The sequence below is a fragment of the Polypterus senegalus genome, chromosome 17 (genome assembly GCF_016835505.1).
Source record: "Polypterus senegalus isolate Bchr_013 chromosome 17, ASM1683550v1, whole genome shotgun sequence".
Classification (NCBI taxonomy): domain Eukaryota; kingdom Metazoa; phylum Chordata; class Cladistia; order Polypteriformes; family Polypteridae; genus Polypterus; species Polypterus senegalus.
Genome location: NC_053170.1, coordinates 99,020,281 through 99,039,390, shown reverse-complemented (window position 1 = coordinate 99,039,390; position 19,110 = coordinate 99,020,281). Strand labels below are relative to the sequence as shown.

General features: G+C 42.1%; 1 protein-coding gene and 2 long non-coding RNA genes across 3 annotated transcripts in view; 1 reads left to right on the top strand and 2 right to left on the bottom strand.

Moving 5' to 3' along the window:
- LOC120517971 (myosin heavy chain, fast skeletal muscle-like) overlaps positions 1-12,984 on the bottom strand; it is a 34,632-nt gene extending 21,648 nt beyond the window's left edge. The window contains exons 1-15 of the mRNA XM_039740517.1: positions 12,824-12,984; positions 12,588-12,744; positions 11,589-11,616; positions 11,379-11,490; positions 9,964-10,056; positions 9,159-9,222; positions 8,710-8,808; positions 4,379-4,482; positions 4,158-4,296; positions 3,842-3,960; positions 3,581-3,730; positions 3,324-3,494; positions 2,929-3,235; positions 2,492-2,562; positions 192-279 (exon numbers count right to left, since the gene is read on the bottom strand). Coding sequence (XP_039596451.1) covers positions 192-279; positions 2,492-2,562; positions 2,929-3,235; positions 3,324-3,494; positions 3,581-3,730; positions 3,842-3,960; positions 4,158-4,296; positions 4,379-4,482; positions 8,710-8,808; positions 9,159-9,222; positions 9,964-10,056; positions 11,379-11,490; positions 11,589-11,616; positions 12,588-12,744; positions 12,824-12,973 — 1,852 coding nt within the window. The 5' untranslated portion in view covers positions 12,974-12,984. The remainder of the gene's footprint in view (positions 1-191; positions 280-2,491; positions 2,563-2,928; positions 3,236-3,323; positions 3,495-3,580; positions 3,731-3,841; positions 3,961-4,157; positions 4,297-4,378; positions 4,483-8,709; positions 8,809-9,158; positions 9,223-9,963; positions 10,057-11,378; positions 11,491-11,588; positions 11,617-12,587; positions 12,745-12,823) is intronic.
- Positions 12,985-13,102: 118 nt separating this feature from the next.
- Positions 13,103-14,241, bottom strand: LOC120517972. Its single transcript, XR_005631152.1, has 3 exons — positions 14,174-14,241; positions 13,448-13,489; positions 13,103-13,162 (listed from the first exon to the last, which is right to left on the bottom strand). It is a non-coding gene; the product is annotated as an uncharacterized LOC120517972 (long non-coding RNA).
- Positions 14,242-14,512: 271 nt separating this feature from the next.
- LOC120517977 lies at positions 14,513-18,517 on the top strand. Its single transcript, XR_005631157.1, has 2 exons — positions 14,513-14,663; positions 17,415-18,517. It is a non-coding gene; the product is annotated as an uncharacterized LOC120517977 (long non-coding RNA).
- Positions 18,518-19,110: the final 593 nt, after the last annotated feature.

Below are 19,110 nucleotides of genomic sequence, written 5' to 3'. Positions count from 1 at the left end.
AGACGCTGGGGTTAGTTTTTTTGGGCAATTCTAAATGGGACCCATGTTGTTATGCACACCAGACAAGTAAGGCTCTTCAAAGCTGTTTTTAAGGCCAAAAAAAATGATAAAATTGAAATCTGAAAATATGAAACTGTGAGAAGTTAGCCAACATTGTTCTGCAAAATTAATGAATACTTTACAGAATGTACCTGGTGTTTTGGTCTCATTAGGAATTAGACATCTCACAAAGTGGGGATGAGTGCTTCTTAAGTTGCTCATCAGCTTGTTCAGATTCTCCTGTTGGATGTAAAATAAGAGTCTTAGTCTGAATGTTTAGCTCATTTACATTTCAACGCAGTTTAAAGAAACACTCCCTCAAATTTTTGTAAATTTTAAATGTTTTCTTTTTTAACACAATTAGCGATGTTCAGCGGCGGAGCTCAAGTTCGTGTCGCTCGGGGCGGGCGGTGCTTCAATATGTTAACCTATTTAAAAAGAAAATTAAAATGACGTATAGAGAAAAATTAAGATATATGTTACATAGATTTATTCATATATAGAGAAACAGCAATAATTTGTCACATTTAATTATTTATAAGCATCAACTAGACAAGAATATCGTATAGACACACTGCTAAGCTGTGTTCTAATTATTAGTTTAATATAATTACTCTGCAAAAACCAGAACCAGTGTAGTGTACAAGTGATAGGTGGGGATGTTTACTGTGCAGAGCAAGAAGGCGTTCGGACTGATAACGAAACAAAATGATAAATTAGTTGTTTATTTTTATAGAAATTCTTATCGGTGTCACGTTTATGTTGATTGTTGTTATTGCCTCATAAATTTCAACTGCTGTGTCTGATGCCATCACAGAAGGACAGTCTCACCATTATTTTTGAAGCATTTGTGGATAAAATCAGAGAATTTGACTTTTTTCATTCCTGAGTGAAATTTTTCTGAATCCTGCTGCTTACACACGAATTGTACTGAGCCTTTTGGCCAATAATGCCACCTTCAAAAATGTGCCACCCGGGGCGGAACGAGAGGGGGCGTTGCTGCTAACACAGCCATCTACGTCTTTCTCCACAGTGCTGAGAAGCCACCCAGCGACCCCACCCATCCAGTTCGGTCACCAGAAAAACCTGGGTGTCCAGAATGGAGTCATCGTTACTGGCTTGAGCGGTCCGACGGACGGAGCTCTTCTAGCGGTACGACTTAACTAGCCAGCCCAACAACCTTGCCTTTGTTGCCTTGATTATTTATTTATGGAAAGTACACCAAAGAGCATTTTTTTTTGTTGTTTTCTTTGGTCTCCAGACAATAAACGGGATGAACCGGTTGGTGTCTCAATGTTTTTCCCGAGTAGTAGAGCTATTATTCCTGTACTCGGCCATACTGTTATATTGTGCCTTTCCAATCTATCTATCTATCTATCTATCTATCTATCTATCTATCTATCTATCTATCTATCTATCTATCTATCTATCTATCTAATCCTGCCTACTACACCAAATTCTATCTATCTATCTATCTATCTATCTATGTGTTATATAGTGCCTTTCATATCTATCAGTCTAATTTCATATACATGTATCTACTAGCAGGGGTACCTGGTGCAGGTGCAGTCACTAAATCAATCTATCTATCTGTTATACTGTATAGTGTCTTTCACATTTGTCTATCTATCTCTCTAGATATCTATGATATTATATTATATTATATTATCCATCCATCATCCAACTCGCTATATCCTAACTACAGGGTCATGGGTGTCTGCTAGAGCCAATCCCAGCCAACACAGGGTGCAAGGCAGGAAACAAACCCTGGGCAGGGTGTCAGCCCACCGCAGGGCGCACACACACACACACACCAAGCACACACTAGGGACAATTTAGGATCACCAAATCAAGTAACCTGTATGTCTTTGGACTGTGGGAGGAAACCGGAGCACTCGGAGAAAACCCATGCAGACACGGGGAGAACATGCAATCTCCATGCAGGGAGAACCCGGGTCTTCTAACTGCGAGGCAGCACCGCTACCACTGCGCCACCGTGCCGCCCTTATATTATATTATATTATATTATATTATATTATATTATATTATATTATATCAATCTATCAGTAATAAAGTGCCTTTCCAATTTATATATTTATCTATTATATAGTGCCTTTCACATCTATCAATCCATCTGTCTTCTAGTTTGAATTTCTCTTTGCATACAAACAAAATATCTGTCTATCTGTCTGTCTGTAGTGTCTTTCCCATTCATTTGTCTATCGATCATTATATAGTGCCTTTCACTTCTGTCTCTCTATCTGCTATATAGTGCCTTCTAAATGTATATGTCTGTCTGTATATCATTATATATAAACCTCTGTTTGGGAGTCACTACTTTATACATTTTATTTTTTGTTGCCTATTTCCATTCATCTCTTCCGTCACTTTCTGACATTCCTGCTTCTGTACGGTAAGTCAGTTATTCCACAGTATCCAGCACACAACCTACCCTAAAGAGTGCAGACACTGTCTGGAAAGAGGATCCCTTCTTCTTGCCACCTTTCTTTCCACCTCCACTTTCTGTTGAAAATACAAGAAGACAATAAAGGCTCAGATTGAGGAAGAGCTGGACTACTTTAATCCAAGACCTTTACAGACAAGACTTTTATCAACAGTCAAGCCTGCTTTCATCACCTACCTGGTTCTTTGAGAAATTCACCACAACTGACTTTACCAACTTGCTTAACCTATCGCTATTTGAAAACTAAAAAGAAATTCTAGGGACTCATCCTTGCATAGATTGATCACTTTGAGCTCATTAGGCCCCAAGGTCCAGTTTGCCAGGCCCTGCTGTTGAGCGTCTGCTCTTACTCTTGTAGGTCTGTGCTCTGATTTCACTGCTGTCTCGATCGCGTATCTCCCGGATCAGGCAGACACAACACTCACCTTCTGATCCAGCATAGCCTGTGTAGAGCAAAGCCAACAGCTTGAGGGAGGCTTTCTGGTAGAGCCCCACAACCGTTTCATTCAGGGGGTCCTTGTTCTTGTCCAGCCAGCCAGAGATGTTGTAGTCCACAGTGCCGGCATAGTGGACCAGAGAGAAGTGGGCCTCAGCCTTGCCTTTGGCGGGCTTGGGCTTCTGGAAGTTGTTGGACTTGCCCAGATGCTGGTCATACAGCTTGTTCTTGAAGGACGTGTCTGTGGCCTTGGGGAACATGCACTCCTCTTCCAGGATGGAGAAGATACCCATGGGCTGGTGTGGAATAAATGGAATATATTGAAATGCAACTATAAAGAGTGAAAGGTGAATTATGAAGACAAGTCATCCTTCGTGGGCCTACCTTCTCAATGAGCTCAATGCAGGCCGCCAGGTCCATACCGAAGTCAATGAACTCCCACTCGATGCCCTCCTTCTTGTATTCTTCTTGCTCCAGGACGAACATGTGGTGGTTGAAGAACTGCTGCAGCTTCTCGTTGGTGAAGTTGATGCAGAGCTGCTCCAAGCTGTTGAACTAATTATAAGAACATACCACAGATGAGCAACCGGACATCACATTGACAAAGTTGAGGGTAAAGGGTCCTGCGGCGTATGACTCACATCAAAGATCTCAAAGCCAGCGATGTCCAGCACACCGATGAAGAATTGCCTTGGCTGCTTGGTGTCCAACATCTGGTTGATACGGACCACCATCCACAAGAACATCTTCTCATAGACGGATTTGCCCAAGGCACCCACAGCGTTGTTGACCTAAATAAAGACATCATCACTGTGTCTCTTCTGCTTGATCGCTTTACACTCATCAGAACAGATCAAAGACGGCCATGAGATCCATTCCACCATCTCAAGATCTCACCCTACCTGTTGAACTGTCTGACCCTTGGTCACATATTCATTTCCCACTTTCACTCTGGGGTAACACAAGGCTTTCAGAAGGTCAGCAGAGTTGAGGCCCATGAGGTAAGCTGCTTTGTCAGCCACTGCAAGAAGAAAACATGAAATATCACCTACAGCCAGGTGTATTTTGACCCCATCTGAGATGACAGTCGAATAAAGGATGACATGCTCCCTGTTATCCACAGCCCCCATTGTTTCTATTAATAAAAGATCTCACACCCCCCACTTCTTTATCTCACAGTTGTGAGAATTTGTGTGTTGCACCAATCGGCTCCACTACCTTCTGTGCCATCGGGCTCAGCCTGCTCCTCTCGCTGCTTCTGCTTGAACTTCATGTTGCCGTAATGCATGACAGCACCGGTCAGCTTGTAGATACCAATCTTCTCCTCCGGAGTGAATCCAAGAATATCAATGGCACTCTGCGTAAAGACAAATAACGCGCCGTGAGGTGATGACAATGTGCCCATTAGTGTCACTTAGTAAAGGATTAGCAGGACTCACGTCCGTCGCCATCAGCTCCTCGGTATCGTCTATACTGGGAACACTAATCTCTCCTTGACTGACAAAGGGGAAGTCGTATGGATTCGTTGTAACAAGAAGAGTTTCTATAAAGAGTAAAAAAAATAAAATGAACTGGATTACCATTACACGTTATTATTATTCACAAAATTTCACATTTTTAGTAACTGAATTGGGCAGCTGTTCAGGCTTAGTTTGGTTGGACGTTGGCCCGATTTCTTGTTGGCAACCTTTTAGTTATGCTGTCCCTGTCACACTCTGTGGACATAATACTTCATTTCCCACTCCTTCTTTTGATACTTTAATATTTAGTGCTGGAATTATCCAGGAAGCCATCTGCTGCCAGGTGGTCAACAGGAGTTAGGGTTCTGTACTCTACAACCATGGACCCTAAAGGTTCATCTTTTGCATAAATTGTACTCACTCTGGAGACTCCATTTTACTTTACGACAAAACCACCTGCCTGTTTTCTGAAATAGTTTTGCCCATTACGGGTGTCCAACTTCTTTGGGATTTTTGGTTTGAATTTCTGTGCGGTTCCTTTCGATCTGTAAACGGATTATCTGGCGTGGAGACCCAAGAAATTTGAATCCGGGGTTTGACTTTGATTTAGCACCCACTATGAGAACGTCCATCATGTAATCCTGTTTGGTAACAAAGCTATTTTGATTCCTGTCAAGCTTCGTTCTCTAAGGAGATCTTTCCCAGAATTCCCTGGAGTGTACTCATATGGGACATCAATCTTATGACGATACAAAAGTCACACCTGGCGTTTCTAGAATAATCCAAGCTTGATGGATAAACCAATCTTGCATCACCCCAGTCTCAAAGGTATCACGTCCTGGTGAGCTGAATGACTTCCGGCCTGTCGCTATGACGGCACATCTGATGAAGACCATGGAGCGGCTGCTGCTTCACCACCTGAGGCCACCTGTCCACCACGCCCTCGACCCGCTGCAGTTCGCATACCAGGAGAAGGTGGGAGCGGAGGATGCCATCATCAACCTGCTACACCGATCCCTCTCCCACCTGGACAGAGGCAGTGGTGCAGTAAGAATTATATTTCTGGACTTCTCTAGCGCCTTCAACACCATCCAACCTCTGCTCATTAGGGACAAGCTGACAGAGATGGGAGTAGACTCACACCTGGTGGCATGGATCATGGACTATCTTACAGACAGACCTCAGTATGTGTGTCTCGGGAACTGCAGATCTGACATTGTGGTCAGCAACACAGGAGCGCCGCAGGGGACTGGACTTTCTCCGGTCCTGTTCAGCCAACATACATCAGACTTCAATACAACTCAGAGTCCTGCCACGTGCAAAAGTCACTGACGACACTGCTATGGTGGGCTGCATCAGGAGTGGGCAGGAGGAGGAGTACAGGAACCTAATTAAGGACTTTGTTAAATGGTGCGACTCAAACCACCTACAACTGAACACCAGCAAAACCAAGCAGCTGGTGGAGGATTTTAGGAGGCCCAGGCCCCTCATGGACCCCGTGATCATCAGAGGTGACTGTGCAGAGGGTGCAGACCTATAAATACCTGGGAGTGCAGCTGGATGATAACCTGGACTGGACTGCCAATACTGATGATCTGTGCAAGAGAGGACGGAGCTGACTATACTTCATTAGAAGGCTGGCGTCCTTCAACATCTGCAATAAGATGCTGCAGATGTTCTATCAGACAGTTGTGGCGAGCGCCCTCTTCTACGCGGTGGTGTGCTGGGGAGGCAGCATAAAGAAGAGGGAATCCTCACGCCTGGACAAACTGGTGAGGAAGGCAGGCTCTATTGTAGGCACGGAGCTGGACAGTTTGACATCCGTGGCAGAGCGACGGGCGCTGAGCAGACTCCTGTCAATCATGGAGAATCCACTGAACAGGATCATCTCCAGACAGAGGAGCAGCTTCAGTGACAGACTGAGGAGACCCCATACTGTGCGACTCTTCAATTCCACCGGGGGTTGGGGGTTAACATTAACATTATACAAGTTATTGTCTGTTATTCCTTCATTGTTATCACTCTTTAATATTGTTCTTTATCAATATGCTGCTGCTGGAGTATGTGAATTACCCCTTGGGATTAATAAAGTATCTATCTATCTATCTATCTATGTATCTATCTATCTATCTATCTATTCTGCCAACTACGCTATCTATCTATCTATCTATCTATCTGTCTATCTATCTGTCTATCTATCTATCTGTCTATCTATCTCATCATTTAGTCCTTGCAGTTTTTCAAACCCCTGCTCTTGCTTTTGACTCTGAATTTTAAGATTGTATTGTGGCTTTGATGACAGATCTCCGTGACTCCTGCTTTTGACCTTTAGCCCATTCTTTGACTTACGATTCTCCCAGCCATGTTAACTGTCTCTTGCCAGTCAGTATAGCAGTGGTCAAACCTAAAGTCTATGGCACCAGCCCATCTACAGGGCACACAAATGTTTGCCCACGCTTGACCAATGTACAGACACTAATTAAACCAACAGGCATGGAAATGCTGAACCAGGCGCAGCACCGGTTTTAGGCCTGTGTAGGCCCATGCCCGACCACTTTTCTCATTGGCCTCTTATGACTAGGATTCCCAAAGCACTTCCACTTGTGGGGATTTCCTTTCACACCCCTGGGTAGAAAGGACAAATGCTGGATAGTTATAAAATAAAAAAGTCATAAAGGAGTTGCTACCAAAGACAATCCAAGATGAACAAAGTCCTAGTATGGTAATCCAAGGCAAGGTGCAAAAAAACGAGAAAATCGCAATAAGCACAAGTGCAGCAAAAACACAAATAAACTCACCACTGCTCAGCGAATCTGAATGACCGGCCAGGAATTATGGGAGTCAGAGGGCAGTCCCTAGCAGTGATGAGCTGCTGGTCTCGCCTCCTAGGGGATCACCCACAAAACACCAGGCAGCTTATACATAAAGGAACCAAACAACCCCAAACTAAACAAACATGTAAGTAACTCCACATTTCTAATATAGTTCAAAATATTAACATAAATAAAATATTCAAACATAAACGCCAGCCAGGGGTAGAACTCTAAAACATAACACGGCCCACCCTGTTATGTAACATATTTTTTTTTCCAACGAAACGTAGCCTATAACTGCATGCAAGCATTTCAATACACATCTCCCCTGATTCAAATATCGATTAATTTTAAACTTTCACTGCATAATTGGCAGCGTTGTCAACGTCATGTAACTCTTAAAATATTTGGAACGCATCTATCGACATAACAAGGTTTTGAAAATAAGACCAACTTTAATGTTTACCAATCGAAACCACTCAAGACGTGGGACGTTAACAGGAGGCGATCAGCTTAATGAGTTTGAGGGAAACGTGAACGGATTAAAGTATACACGAACGATTTCTCGACAAAAGGAAACTCTTTTAGGTTTTAATAATGAAAGGAAACAACCAGATATGCAAAAACGTGCCAGAGCCTGACGTTGGCACCGGAATCTCCGCCGCTCGCTGTGCTGACTTCAGCAGTGGGTTTTTCTTGCCAACACTACAATCGAGAGTGCTGGAAAATCGACGACAACTCGGCCACCAGACGTCGAAGGGTCGGCCAGGTCACAAATTTGCCCGATATTCGCCACATCAATCCATATTTAAGCTTCTGACGTCTGCTGTATGGAGGCTCAGCTGTGCAGCTCAGTGGAGCAACAGATGAAGTAAGTGGCTGTGATTCAGGACACCGAATGACGAGAATTGGGCACCGTAATCTAATTGAGGACGGATTCACTTGCAGAGGCGGAGAGTGGAAACACATGCATCAGGTAGGTAAGCACAAATTACAAGGAATGGCAAAAAAAACGGAAATCTATCTGCTTGATGCCATCTAATGCTGCTGGGTAAAGGATATTAGTGGGGGTTCTGTGCTTTATGATGGGCTGGAATGTCGAACGTATCATCTAAAGGTAGGCAGTCGGTTCATATTCCCCATTTGAAGTTGGAATTATTACTAAGAAAAATCATTCAAACCAGACGTGCTAAAAACAATAACGCAGTTCAGGTTGCCATAACTAGACTTCTAAAATTTTTATAAAAATGAATATACTGTATTATGTAAATTAGGTTATTAAAAATAACATGCAGTCTACTAGCGACAAATTCAGGCCCATCCTTTCATGAAATCCTGGCACTGCTACTGCGCTGGACACACCGGGGGAGCATCAATATAAAGGGACGATTCCTGACAAAGGACACTTGGGATGACCTGGAGGGGGCTTCTGGATGGAGCCCTCGATGGTTGGCTTTCAAGATGTCGAAAAGTAAGAAAAGTGCCCGGGATACTTACCGATAAGCTCTGGCTTCTTGTTGGACATGATCTGGTAGAAGATGTGGTAGCTCCTCTCGGCCGACAGCTGAAATGTTACTCTTGATTTTTCAAGCAAATCTGGCAAGAAGCATCAAGGAGTGTAAATGAAACGTCGCCATTGCTGGTTAAAACACTTCCAGGTGGAACAAAATATTGGAGAGCAAGCTGACCGGCAAAACCGTTAGGACGCCAGAGAAAAGCTCCTGTGGACACGTAACGTGATTTACATTTCTGCTGCTAAGAAAGACAATAGCAGCAATACGGATCTGAAGGTGAGTGTCCACAGGATTACTGACCCGTCAGCATAAAGCGTGAAAACCCGTCACGCTTACAACATTCATTAGCTCAGCAATTAACCACAGGATGTTATTAACAACTGAAAATAGTGGACTGCTGCGACCATCAGAGGCGGCTGTTTGGACACTTACAGGTCTCAATGTCAGCTGAAGACAGTTTCCCTGAGGTCCCGAAATGAATTCTGATGAATTTACCCTAGAAGCAAAAGAATCAATGAAGTAGTTTATCAAAAAATTGTTTGATTAGCTCATTCCTTCATTTATTGATTATTTGTGTTAGGCATCCAAAGCTTTTGAAAAACAACATCACGTAGACAGAACAATCAAAAAACAGCATCAGGAGAGTTAAGGCGAAGGTTAAAGGTGAGCTTTTTAAGACCAGCAATGATGTCTGGGGCTGAGACGTGGGCAGCAAAGGGCACACAGCAGGAGAAGAAGAAGTTGGATGGGGCAGAAGTGAGAATGTTGAGATGGAGGACAAAATAAGAAAGGAGACAATCAGGGGGACAGCAAAAAATGGGAGAAACGTCTAAGAAAATACAGGAAAGGAGGCTGAAGTGGTGATGGGAATCGAAGATCAGGGAAAAGAAAGAGAGGATAAAGTAAAAGAAGATTTGAAGGAAAAGGGCCTGACTGGGGAGGAGGAAGAGGAGGAGGAGGTGCAGGATGGAGCTGTGTGGACAAGGATCACCAAGAACAACAACCCACCAGACAGCAAAAGTGGGAAAAGATGAAGAGAAGGGAATGAGTAGAAGAAGATTAGCACCACACTAAAGTCAACAAATAATACAGAAACACAGTGAATGACTGCTATCAGGCGTAAACCCTGCATAGATGATGATTAAAAAAATGAGTTACGAGCCAGTCCAATAACAAAACACATCTGCATCGTCATTCTAAAAGAAATTATACAAGGCAAATAATGGAGAGCACTTACAAATCGAGAGGAGTTGTCATTCCTCACTGTTTTTGCATTTCCAAAAGCCTCCAGAAGAGGGTTGGCTTGAATGATTTGATCCTCCAAAGTCCCCTATGGGAAAATATATTAAAATATTTAATAGACAGATAGATACACTATAGGTTGATAAATATGAAAGACACAATAAAAAAAGAGATTAATAGAGTACATGAAACTTACTATATAATAGATAGATAGATAGATAGATAGATAGATAGATAGATAGATAGATAGATAGATAGATAGATAGATAGAATTTGGTATAGTAGGCAGGATTAGATAGATAGATAGATAGATAGATAGATAGATAGATAGATAGATAGATAGATAGATAGATAGATAGAATTTAGTATAGTAGGCAGGATTAGATAGATAGATAGATAGATAGATAGATAGATAGATAGATAGATAGATAGATAGATAGATAGATAGATAGATAGATATGAAAGGCACTATATAATAGATAGATAGATAGATAGATAGATAGATAGATAGATAGATAGATAGATAGATAGAATTTAGTATAGTAGGCAGGATTAGATAGATAGATAGAATTTAGTATAGTAGGCAGGATTAGATAGATAGATAGATAGATAGATAGATAGATAGATAGATAGATAGATAGATAGATAGATAGATAGATAGATAGATAGATAGATTGATTCATATAAAAGATAAATACTGTAGAAATGAAAGGCACTAGATAAAATAGATGAATATACATGAAAGGGAAAATGAAGTAGCTAGATGGGTGGGTGGACTGATGTGAAGGCCACTCGGGTGATGGACTGAGTGGACCCCCATCAGGCCGCACTCCGTATGTACAGTAAGGGGGTTTCACTTTGATTGGTCCAATTCATCTTTCAATGCCCATTCAGATATCAACATGCCATTAACTGAACTTTGGTGTTTTTAAAGATTTTCATTGCTTGCGTTCTTCTTCTAAATGTGTCCAAGTGAAGAGCCCACCCTTACATGTTCTCAGCCTTCAGAGGTCAGTGTATTACCTTATTATGGGGTGTTTATCTCTCCAGTGTGCCCTGTCAGTACATCACGGGCTGCCCTCACATGCTTTGCATAGTCGCACTAATCCACGACATGCAAACTTAGTGATGCCAGTTAACATAACACAAATAGCTTTTGGAGGAAGGAAGAAATTAGGAACACCAGGGGTGAAGAAAACCGCATAGATAGGTGGAGTGCGCAGACGTTCTCCACAAGCAGTGAATGAGGAGTTGAACCCCAGACCCTGTTGCCTTATCTTAGCAGAGCTAACCACTGCACCATCCTAAACTCTTAGAAACAATCTTCAGTGATTCTCCCTTTTGAGACGTCTCCATGAACAAAGAAACTCGACACGCGTGTGACTGCCTCCTCCATTTTGATCCTCTTACCTGCATTTTGCCCGGCGTGGCTTCTTTCTTCTTGTCCCCAATCGCTGCAATTGTTGCAAAGTACTGGATGACACGTTTTGTGTTTACTGTCTTCCCAGCTCCGGATTCTCCGCTAATGAAGACACAAAATAAATGACACCGATTATTTTTCTGGAAATGGGAAGAACTTGAGAATTCAATGAAGTCATTTTATTTATTTCTGATACGTACGTGATGAGGATTGACTGGTTTTCACGATCTGTTAGGAAGAGATAGCTTGGTTAACTTTGTTTACTTGAACACATAAAGACTGATAATGCAGAACTGACTTTTCTCATTTCCTCACTTTCAGCACATTGTATAAGTTTAAAGCGCTAATTGTATTTTTCTACCTGATGAAGTTATTGCTGTGCCCCATGATAGTCCAAACTTAATTCTTTGCCGATCCATGTTATAGCACATAAAGAGCGGATTACTTATCATAAAGATTCTTTATAAATTTAGCACAATTATTCCTGTCCTTTTTTTATTTTTATTAATTTCCATTAAAACTAAGCAGTACCTTAGCTAAGATGGGGACCCCTAAACCTCCAGGCTGCTGCTTTGATTCCCCTTTCTGCCTTAACTCTCCTGTGTTTCCATTTTGATTTAAAGAATGAAATGTGTGAACAACTGTAATGAAGTTAAATCCACCAAATATAAAATATTACGCGAGCAGAGCTGAACAGACCAACAACACATCCCAAAACTTATGGTGCTTCTTCAGAGGGATGCCACAGGGGAAGCCAATTTTTGGTGGCCTAAAGAACAATCAGGATGAAAGGTTCCAGAAAGACCCTTCAGGTATTTCGAGCCGTTAACAGGCTCTATAAATAACCCTGACTAGATGAGAACAAATTTACGAAACACCAAATGGCTCAGTTGGACTCCCACTGCAAACTGGACCCACAGGCTATGTTTGGATTTTCTTGTTCTCTTGTGTCCTGTTTGATAGCCTACTGGACATTAAGGATTTCTGCAATGTCCGCATGTTAGGAACTTACAGAACCAACTTCATTCATGCAAAGACCCCTTCATAGAATCTGTCAAGCAATCATTCTATGAAGAACCACAGAACCCAGCAAAATGCCACTACAGCACCGTCATTTTTAAGCAGGCATAACACTCCGTGTCTCTTGTCCCGCACAGGCGTATTCACTTCATGAAGCTCCTGCTCAGCTTAACACGTACCAGTCAGCATGTTCTGGTAGGCATTGTCCGAGATGGAGAAGATGTGTGGTGGGGCTTCTTGACGCTTCTTTCCTCTGTAGGCTCCCACGACTTCTGGGTTGTATACAGGGAGCCACTTGTAGGGGTTGACGGTGACGCAGAAGAGCCCAGAGTAGGTCTGCAAACACAGCGAGGGTGGGTTTGTATGGCATCTGAAATAATCCGATTATCTGCCACAGAAGCGGAGGTCAACTTACATAGATCATCCAGGCTGCGTAACGCTCTTTGAGGTTATACAGCACAGATGCTTCGTTCAGGTGGGTCATCATAGCCATGTCTTCTATTTTATCGAACTTGGGGGGGTTCATGGGGAATACATCGCTGTCTTTGACAGTTAAAGTCTTCATAAGAAGGGAATGACACACAGTTAAAAGCACATCTGAAGTCACCGCACTCGACAAACCCCCTCCAGCCCCAGTTGATGTTTATAACACCCACTTACTTGATTCCCACTTCTCTTGGCCCTCTCAGGTTTTGACGGGTGCAGCGACCCCAAAAACCGCCATCTCCGCGTCCGAACTCATAGCTGCAGGTCACTGCGGGACAGAAAGGCATCCTAAGACTCGGGTCAGCAGCAGATTAATTCACCTTTCTGCTCTCCTGAAACCAAGTCCAGGCTAACCATCGTATTAATGAATTCATGTACAGAAACAGCAGCCCACCGACAGAAGAGTCACCGATGGGCTTGGGCAGCGTTAAAAGTGAGTCATGCTCAGGTGCGCCATCTTGGCAGGACGTTTAAATACAGCTGCGTGGTATTACATGCATTTTCGAAAAGAGAGGACAATAGCACTGTAAAAGCAAGGAGAAGATGTGCCTACCTTCCCAGTGGCGACACAGAGAAAAACGTACGCTGGGCAAATCTGTGAAGATGAATCAAAATGAACTCAAATGAATTAATGACATGGATAGATAGATAGATAGATAGATAGATAGATAGATAGATAGATAGATAGATAGATAGATAGATAGATATGAAAGGAACTATACGATAGATAGATAGATAGATAGATAGATAGATAGATAGATAGATAGATAGATAGATAGATAGATAGATAGATAGATAGATAGATATGAAAGGAACTATACAATAGATAGATAGATAGATAGATAGATAGATAGATATAGATAGATAGATAGATAGATAGATAGATAGATAGATAGATATCTTTTGTTAACAAAGTTACATTATGAGTATACAAGTGTGGTGTATTAGCTATAATAAAATGTCAAAGGTGCTATATGACGATTACAATAAATAAGAAATAGATATTTTGTTCAACATTTATGCTTAGTCATTATGAAAGTAATGATGCAATTATAAATAAAAAAAAAAAACAATTTTCTGACTTATTTATTAATGACAACGGGAAAGAAATGTATTTATGGCAAGAAGCATCAAGAAGTGTAATAGGAAGCATCACTCTTGCCCCTTAACCATATTTTAGTAATTGCATGTGGACCTCCCAGTCTAAAGGGGTTCCAGAAGAAGCGCTGTGAAGAGGACCCCCTGGGTCGCAATACTTGAACCTGCGTGCGGTACTTACCGGGACTCTGGGACACGGGACTCCTAACCCGTTGAGATCCGCGATGCTTTCCTTTATACATCGCAGATCTGTCGGCTCAGCAGATTCCGCTTCCATATTTGGCTTTTAAAGTTTTATACGGTGACAAATCGATAGCCCAGTGATCCTTTTCTCCTTTTATTACGCTCATACGACCAAAAATACTCCTCAAAGACTTTTGTTAGATGACTGTTTGACATGCATTCGTTTGCACTCCCCCTGCGCTATTTGCATATATGGGCACCGCCCCTTGAAAAAGTTCCGCGAGGCGGTGTTTGTCGAAACTTCATTGTCCGCTGTCCCGGCGTCCGGTTACTGTCTCTCTGTTATTGAAGCGGCGGGTTTGTGTAATGTTTTCATTGTTGGGAAAATAGACCCTCTAAATGTAACTGTCGCGTCTCAAGACACTAGTTTAGATGAGATGAAAAGGAGCAGCCATCTTCTTTCTGATAGACGCCTCTGCGTTACACAGGTAAGTATAAGCGCGGACTGAAAAAGTCAAAGCCGGCGGCGACTGAAGCCGTACGCAGTCATAATTAGAGATGGACAAAAGGGAGGAAAATAGGAAACTAGCAGACGATAGATAAATAACAGAATTTAGAGAGTAAAAAAGAAAGAGAATTCAGGGGTCGACATTTCACTACGACATTACTGACAAAAGAACTGTTATACAGATCTTGTATACGTACTCTTTATCAGTTGATGATGCCTGGATAACTGCTCTCTTTGTCCTTTACCTGGACCTTGCTATTCTTGGAGATCTGCTCTTCCCCATCCCCGTGACCTACCTGTCTAAACCTTACTCACCTATAGGTTTTATCCTGCAGGTCATTTATTCAACATACTTTATTAATTTTATTATTTGACCGGTGCGTTTATCCAAGGCAATCTACAATATTTGATATACAAATTGTCTGTACTCATTGAAGCACAGACAGGTGTGTTGACTCGCTCAAGGTCCTACAGTGTCAGCAGCAGGTTTAGAACCCACAACCTCAAAGTTTGAAGTTCAAAGCCTTAACCACTATGCCACACTACTCTCCTTATAGGACCGTTCTCTACATTCAGCGTGCCAGTAGTTGTAGTGTTGCTGCCTTGCAGTAAGGAGTTTGCATCCCGTGTCCTCCTTGTGTGGAGTTTGCATGTTCTCCTCGTATTTGTTTCCTCCCACAGTCCAAAAACATGCAGGCTAGGTGAACTGGCGAGCTAAATTAGCCCTATTGTGTGCTTGTGTTCGTTCTGCGGAGGGCAGGTGCTGAGATAAGCTCCAGCCCCATGGCACAATGTGGATTAAGGAAGTTAGAAAATTACCTTTATTATTATTATTATTATTATTATTATTATTATTATTATTATTATTATCAGGAACCATCCTTAGCTAAGTCATTTCTTTTTTAATATTCACTATTATTATTTGTTTATTTTGTTTCATAATAAAAGTTTATATATCATACCCTATGAAGGACCTGTGACCCACCAGGTGTGATTTCTGCTTTTTCTTCAAAGTAGTCAGGATAAATTCAAAGAGCTCCCTGCAGCCCCTGTGTTTCAAATCACAAATATGGAAAACGAATATCTGCTTAACCAAATACATTTAAGCTTTAACAGAAATGTAAAATTTAATCAGTTATATTTTCTGAAAGAATGACTTGACATTAACAAAGCAAAATAATAACATTCCTAATAGCTTCATAAAATACATTTTAAAGTTTGTGGAAAGTAATCACTACCGTGAGAACATTTTTCTCTCTAGAAAAATAATTTTCTATAATAGGGGGGTGTCCAACTCTGATCCTGGAGGGCTAAAGTGGCTGCAGGGTTTCATTCCAACCATCATCTTAATTAGTGACCAATGTCAGCTGTTAACCGACTTCTGTTTCCTTTCATTTTTAATTGCCTTATTTTTTTAAGACTCAGTCATCAGAATTGCTCCTTTCTTCTTCTTCTTCGTAAACGGCAGCCAAACAGAAACAAGCCGTGAAACGAGCCTGCAGATGACCGGAGGTAGCGCGATTCTGGCACAGTAAACCTCGCCTGAATGCGCCGCGCCGAGCCATTGGATGCTCAGTCGGTTCCACGAACGCCAAGTGTTTCCATGCGGGCTTCGGCAAACCCCGCTGATGCGTGCATTCGTGACATTTCAGCAGTACCGACAACAGATCGTCGATAACATCGATCAGGAGGAGGTCTGATGATGGAGTACCTGAGGCGGTGAAACTGATGGGATACGTTATATTTAATTGGAAAGCGTGGAAAAGTATAGAGATTTAATTGTCATAAAATAGAAGAAAATGTAACAGAGACAGTAGTTGATCAAGGAATAATTTTTAATCTATACTGAACCAAGAAAAAGAAACGCGCCCGCTATAAAGAAGAGGCTCAGTGGCAAATAGGTTACTGTTGTAAATTTGTGCATTGCATTGATTACTTACTCATTTTATTATTCATGTTTTACAAAGTTTATATTTGAAGTACCCAGTTAGTAAACCTGTTTGTGAAGGTCATACTTCAAACACTTAATGTACATAAATAGTCAGGAGCAATATGGCAGCAATTATGAATTGCATACAAGAACATAACTTACTCCAGAATGACTTAAACAGTGCATCGAGTAAATGCTAATGTATTTAGCAGCCAGAAAGGAGACTGCAGCTTCTGCCATGCTGCGATGCCCCCCATGCCACTCCAGCTGACGGAGTTTGCCCTCATCGGAATGTGCTCAGTGCGACTGGCCAGTATCATTTAAAAGGACTGGCCTGTGCGCGGGTGCCATGAGTGATTTTTATTTGACACTTTCAGTCTCTAACGAGCTCTGCGCCGCCGTTACTCGCACACCAGTGCGCCTTATCGACGTTTCGGAAGCCTAAATAATAACAAACCGCGCGTCACGTGACTTGGGCCCCGCGCTCACCGCACTTCACATCGTGGGCGATGAATGAAATGGCAAATATCTGCAAAGAAACCATCGTCACGACCCTTTTTATGGTGGCTTATCCTCAATTACAAAACATTTTTAGTAACGTACTAGTGGAAAACTAACAGTATGTGCTATTAGAAAAATAAAAAAGAGGTGAAATCCATTCAATTATTGATGTGGTCAATTGAATCTAATAGATGTTACTCTTTTATCATTTTACAAAGTTCATATCGTGCATTACTTATCAAAACAGACATGGGGGGGGGGATTTCTTTCTTATTTCATTATTTTTGCTCTTCAATGCAGTAACCAACCCATGGACTGGACTTTTGCAGGACTCCATCACGTAAGATCAATTCAACTTGGCAGCGTGTCTTATCGCTGTGGGAGGAAATAGGAGCTGCTGGAAGAAGGCCATGTTTACAGAAGAAATGCATACAAACTCCCCTAGAAGCCCCTGCAGCTGCCAGTCAAACTGGGGTCCGTGCATAATGGGACAGCATCGCCCATGCTGCCTGCTCATTACTCATATGGTGTAGAAATGGTTACCTCTGATTTTATGTGGGCAACGAAGATGTGAATGCATTGAGGACAAAATGTCCCCCTTATTTTTACAGAGTGAAAAATGCTGTGCCCATTTTCCGAGTAATTTATATCTAAACTTTTCATATGCGTGTGTCTAACTGTATCATTATTTACTTATCTGTTTTTATTGCCTTTATCCTTTTGACTGGTCACATTTCTTCTGTTTTTCCAGTTAGGCAAGTGAAGTGACTTGCTCAGGGTCACACAGTGTTAGTGGCTGGATTTGAACCCACGACCTCAGGGGTTGAGTTTTAACGGCTGTGCCTGCTGCAGTGCAGACCCCTTGAGGAGTAAAGGTTAAGATGGTGGCGTTTTGCTTATTTTAAAGAAAATGTAAACTTTCTGAGAGCCCTTCTTCTTTACTTTTTGTGTGCTGTGACTCCCATACCCCCCTCGTTTCTTTTATTTTTCTTCACGCCAAGCTACAGAATGAGTTAGTGAGGACAATCAGAAGGTAAGCTCCATGGATCAGGTCAGGGGATACAGTCCATGACGCTCCAGTCCCGGCTGAAGACCCCCTCATGACACTATTGACGTCCCCCTCGTGACATATTGTCCTCTGCATTGTCTTCTTATTCTCCACCTGAAGTTCTGCCCAGCCAACCAAGGGCTGATGAGGGTGGCAGTGCCCCCCTGACTCTTGTCTTCTGTCGTCATGTCCATTAGATGCCCCTGTGGCTCATGCTGGTTTGTTTAACTGCTGATCAGACAGCAGGTGCTAATCATGACTGTTAAGTATTTATTTTCACTAATAAAAATATGACTGGGATGGACTGCAGCCTGCCAGACTTTTATGGGCCTTAGTTAACATTTCTATTTTGTATCTATTTTTATATGAAATATATATTTAATTTAATCTCCCCAATATAATTCAAGATGTCATGTCAGTGTCTATTTTTTCTTGTTGATGACCTAATAAAACTAAATCCAAAAGATGCTCGGACTCTTGTGTTGACTCTTACGTGGACTGTGAGGCTCTTGCTAAAGATTTTAGATTTTGATAAAAGAAGCCATCCAGCTTAATGAGGGTCTCACCAGGGAGGATCAGGGTAACGCAATATGACGATTCTGAGATTTGTGCCTATCAATCCATGTATCTAATAAGGACACCTGGACGTATTGAAGGGGATTGTGCGAGTGGTGCTCAAAGGTTTGGAGGGTTCATGCCTGAAATCCAATCTGTAGTTCTGCTGCTCTGTCGCACTTCATCTTTTCCAACTCATTTTAACTTCCATGAAGAGATTCAACCATTGAGGCATGGACATGAAAACCATCCGGGCTGCAGGATGGGTGTCATAACAGGGTAGGACAAAGGATGCTGTTTGTTTGGCTTTCCTTCAAGCCGGTATGGTGATCTGGTCAGTAAGCAAAACCCTCTGAGGGGAAAAAAGAGCAAATATGGCAAAAGTTAAATGAA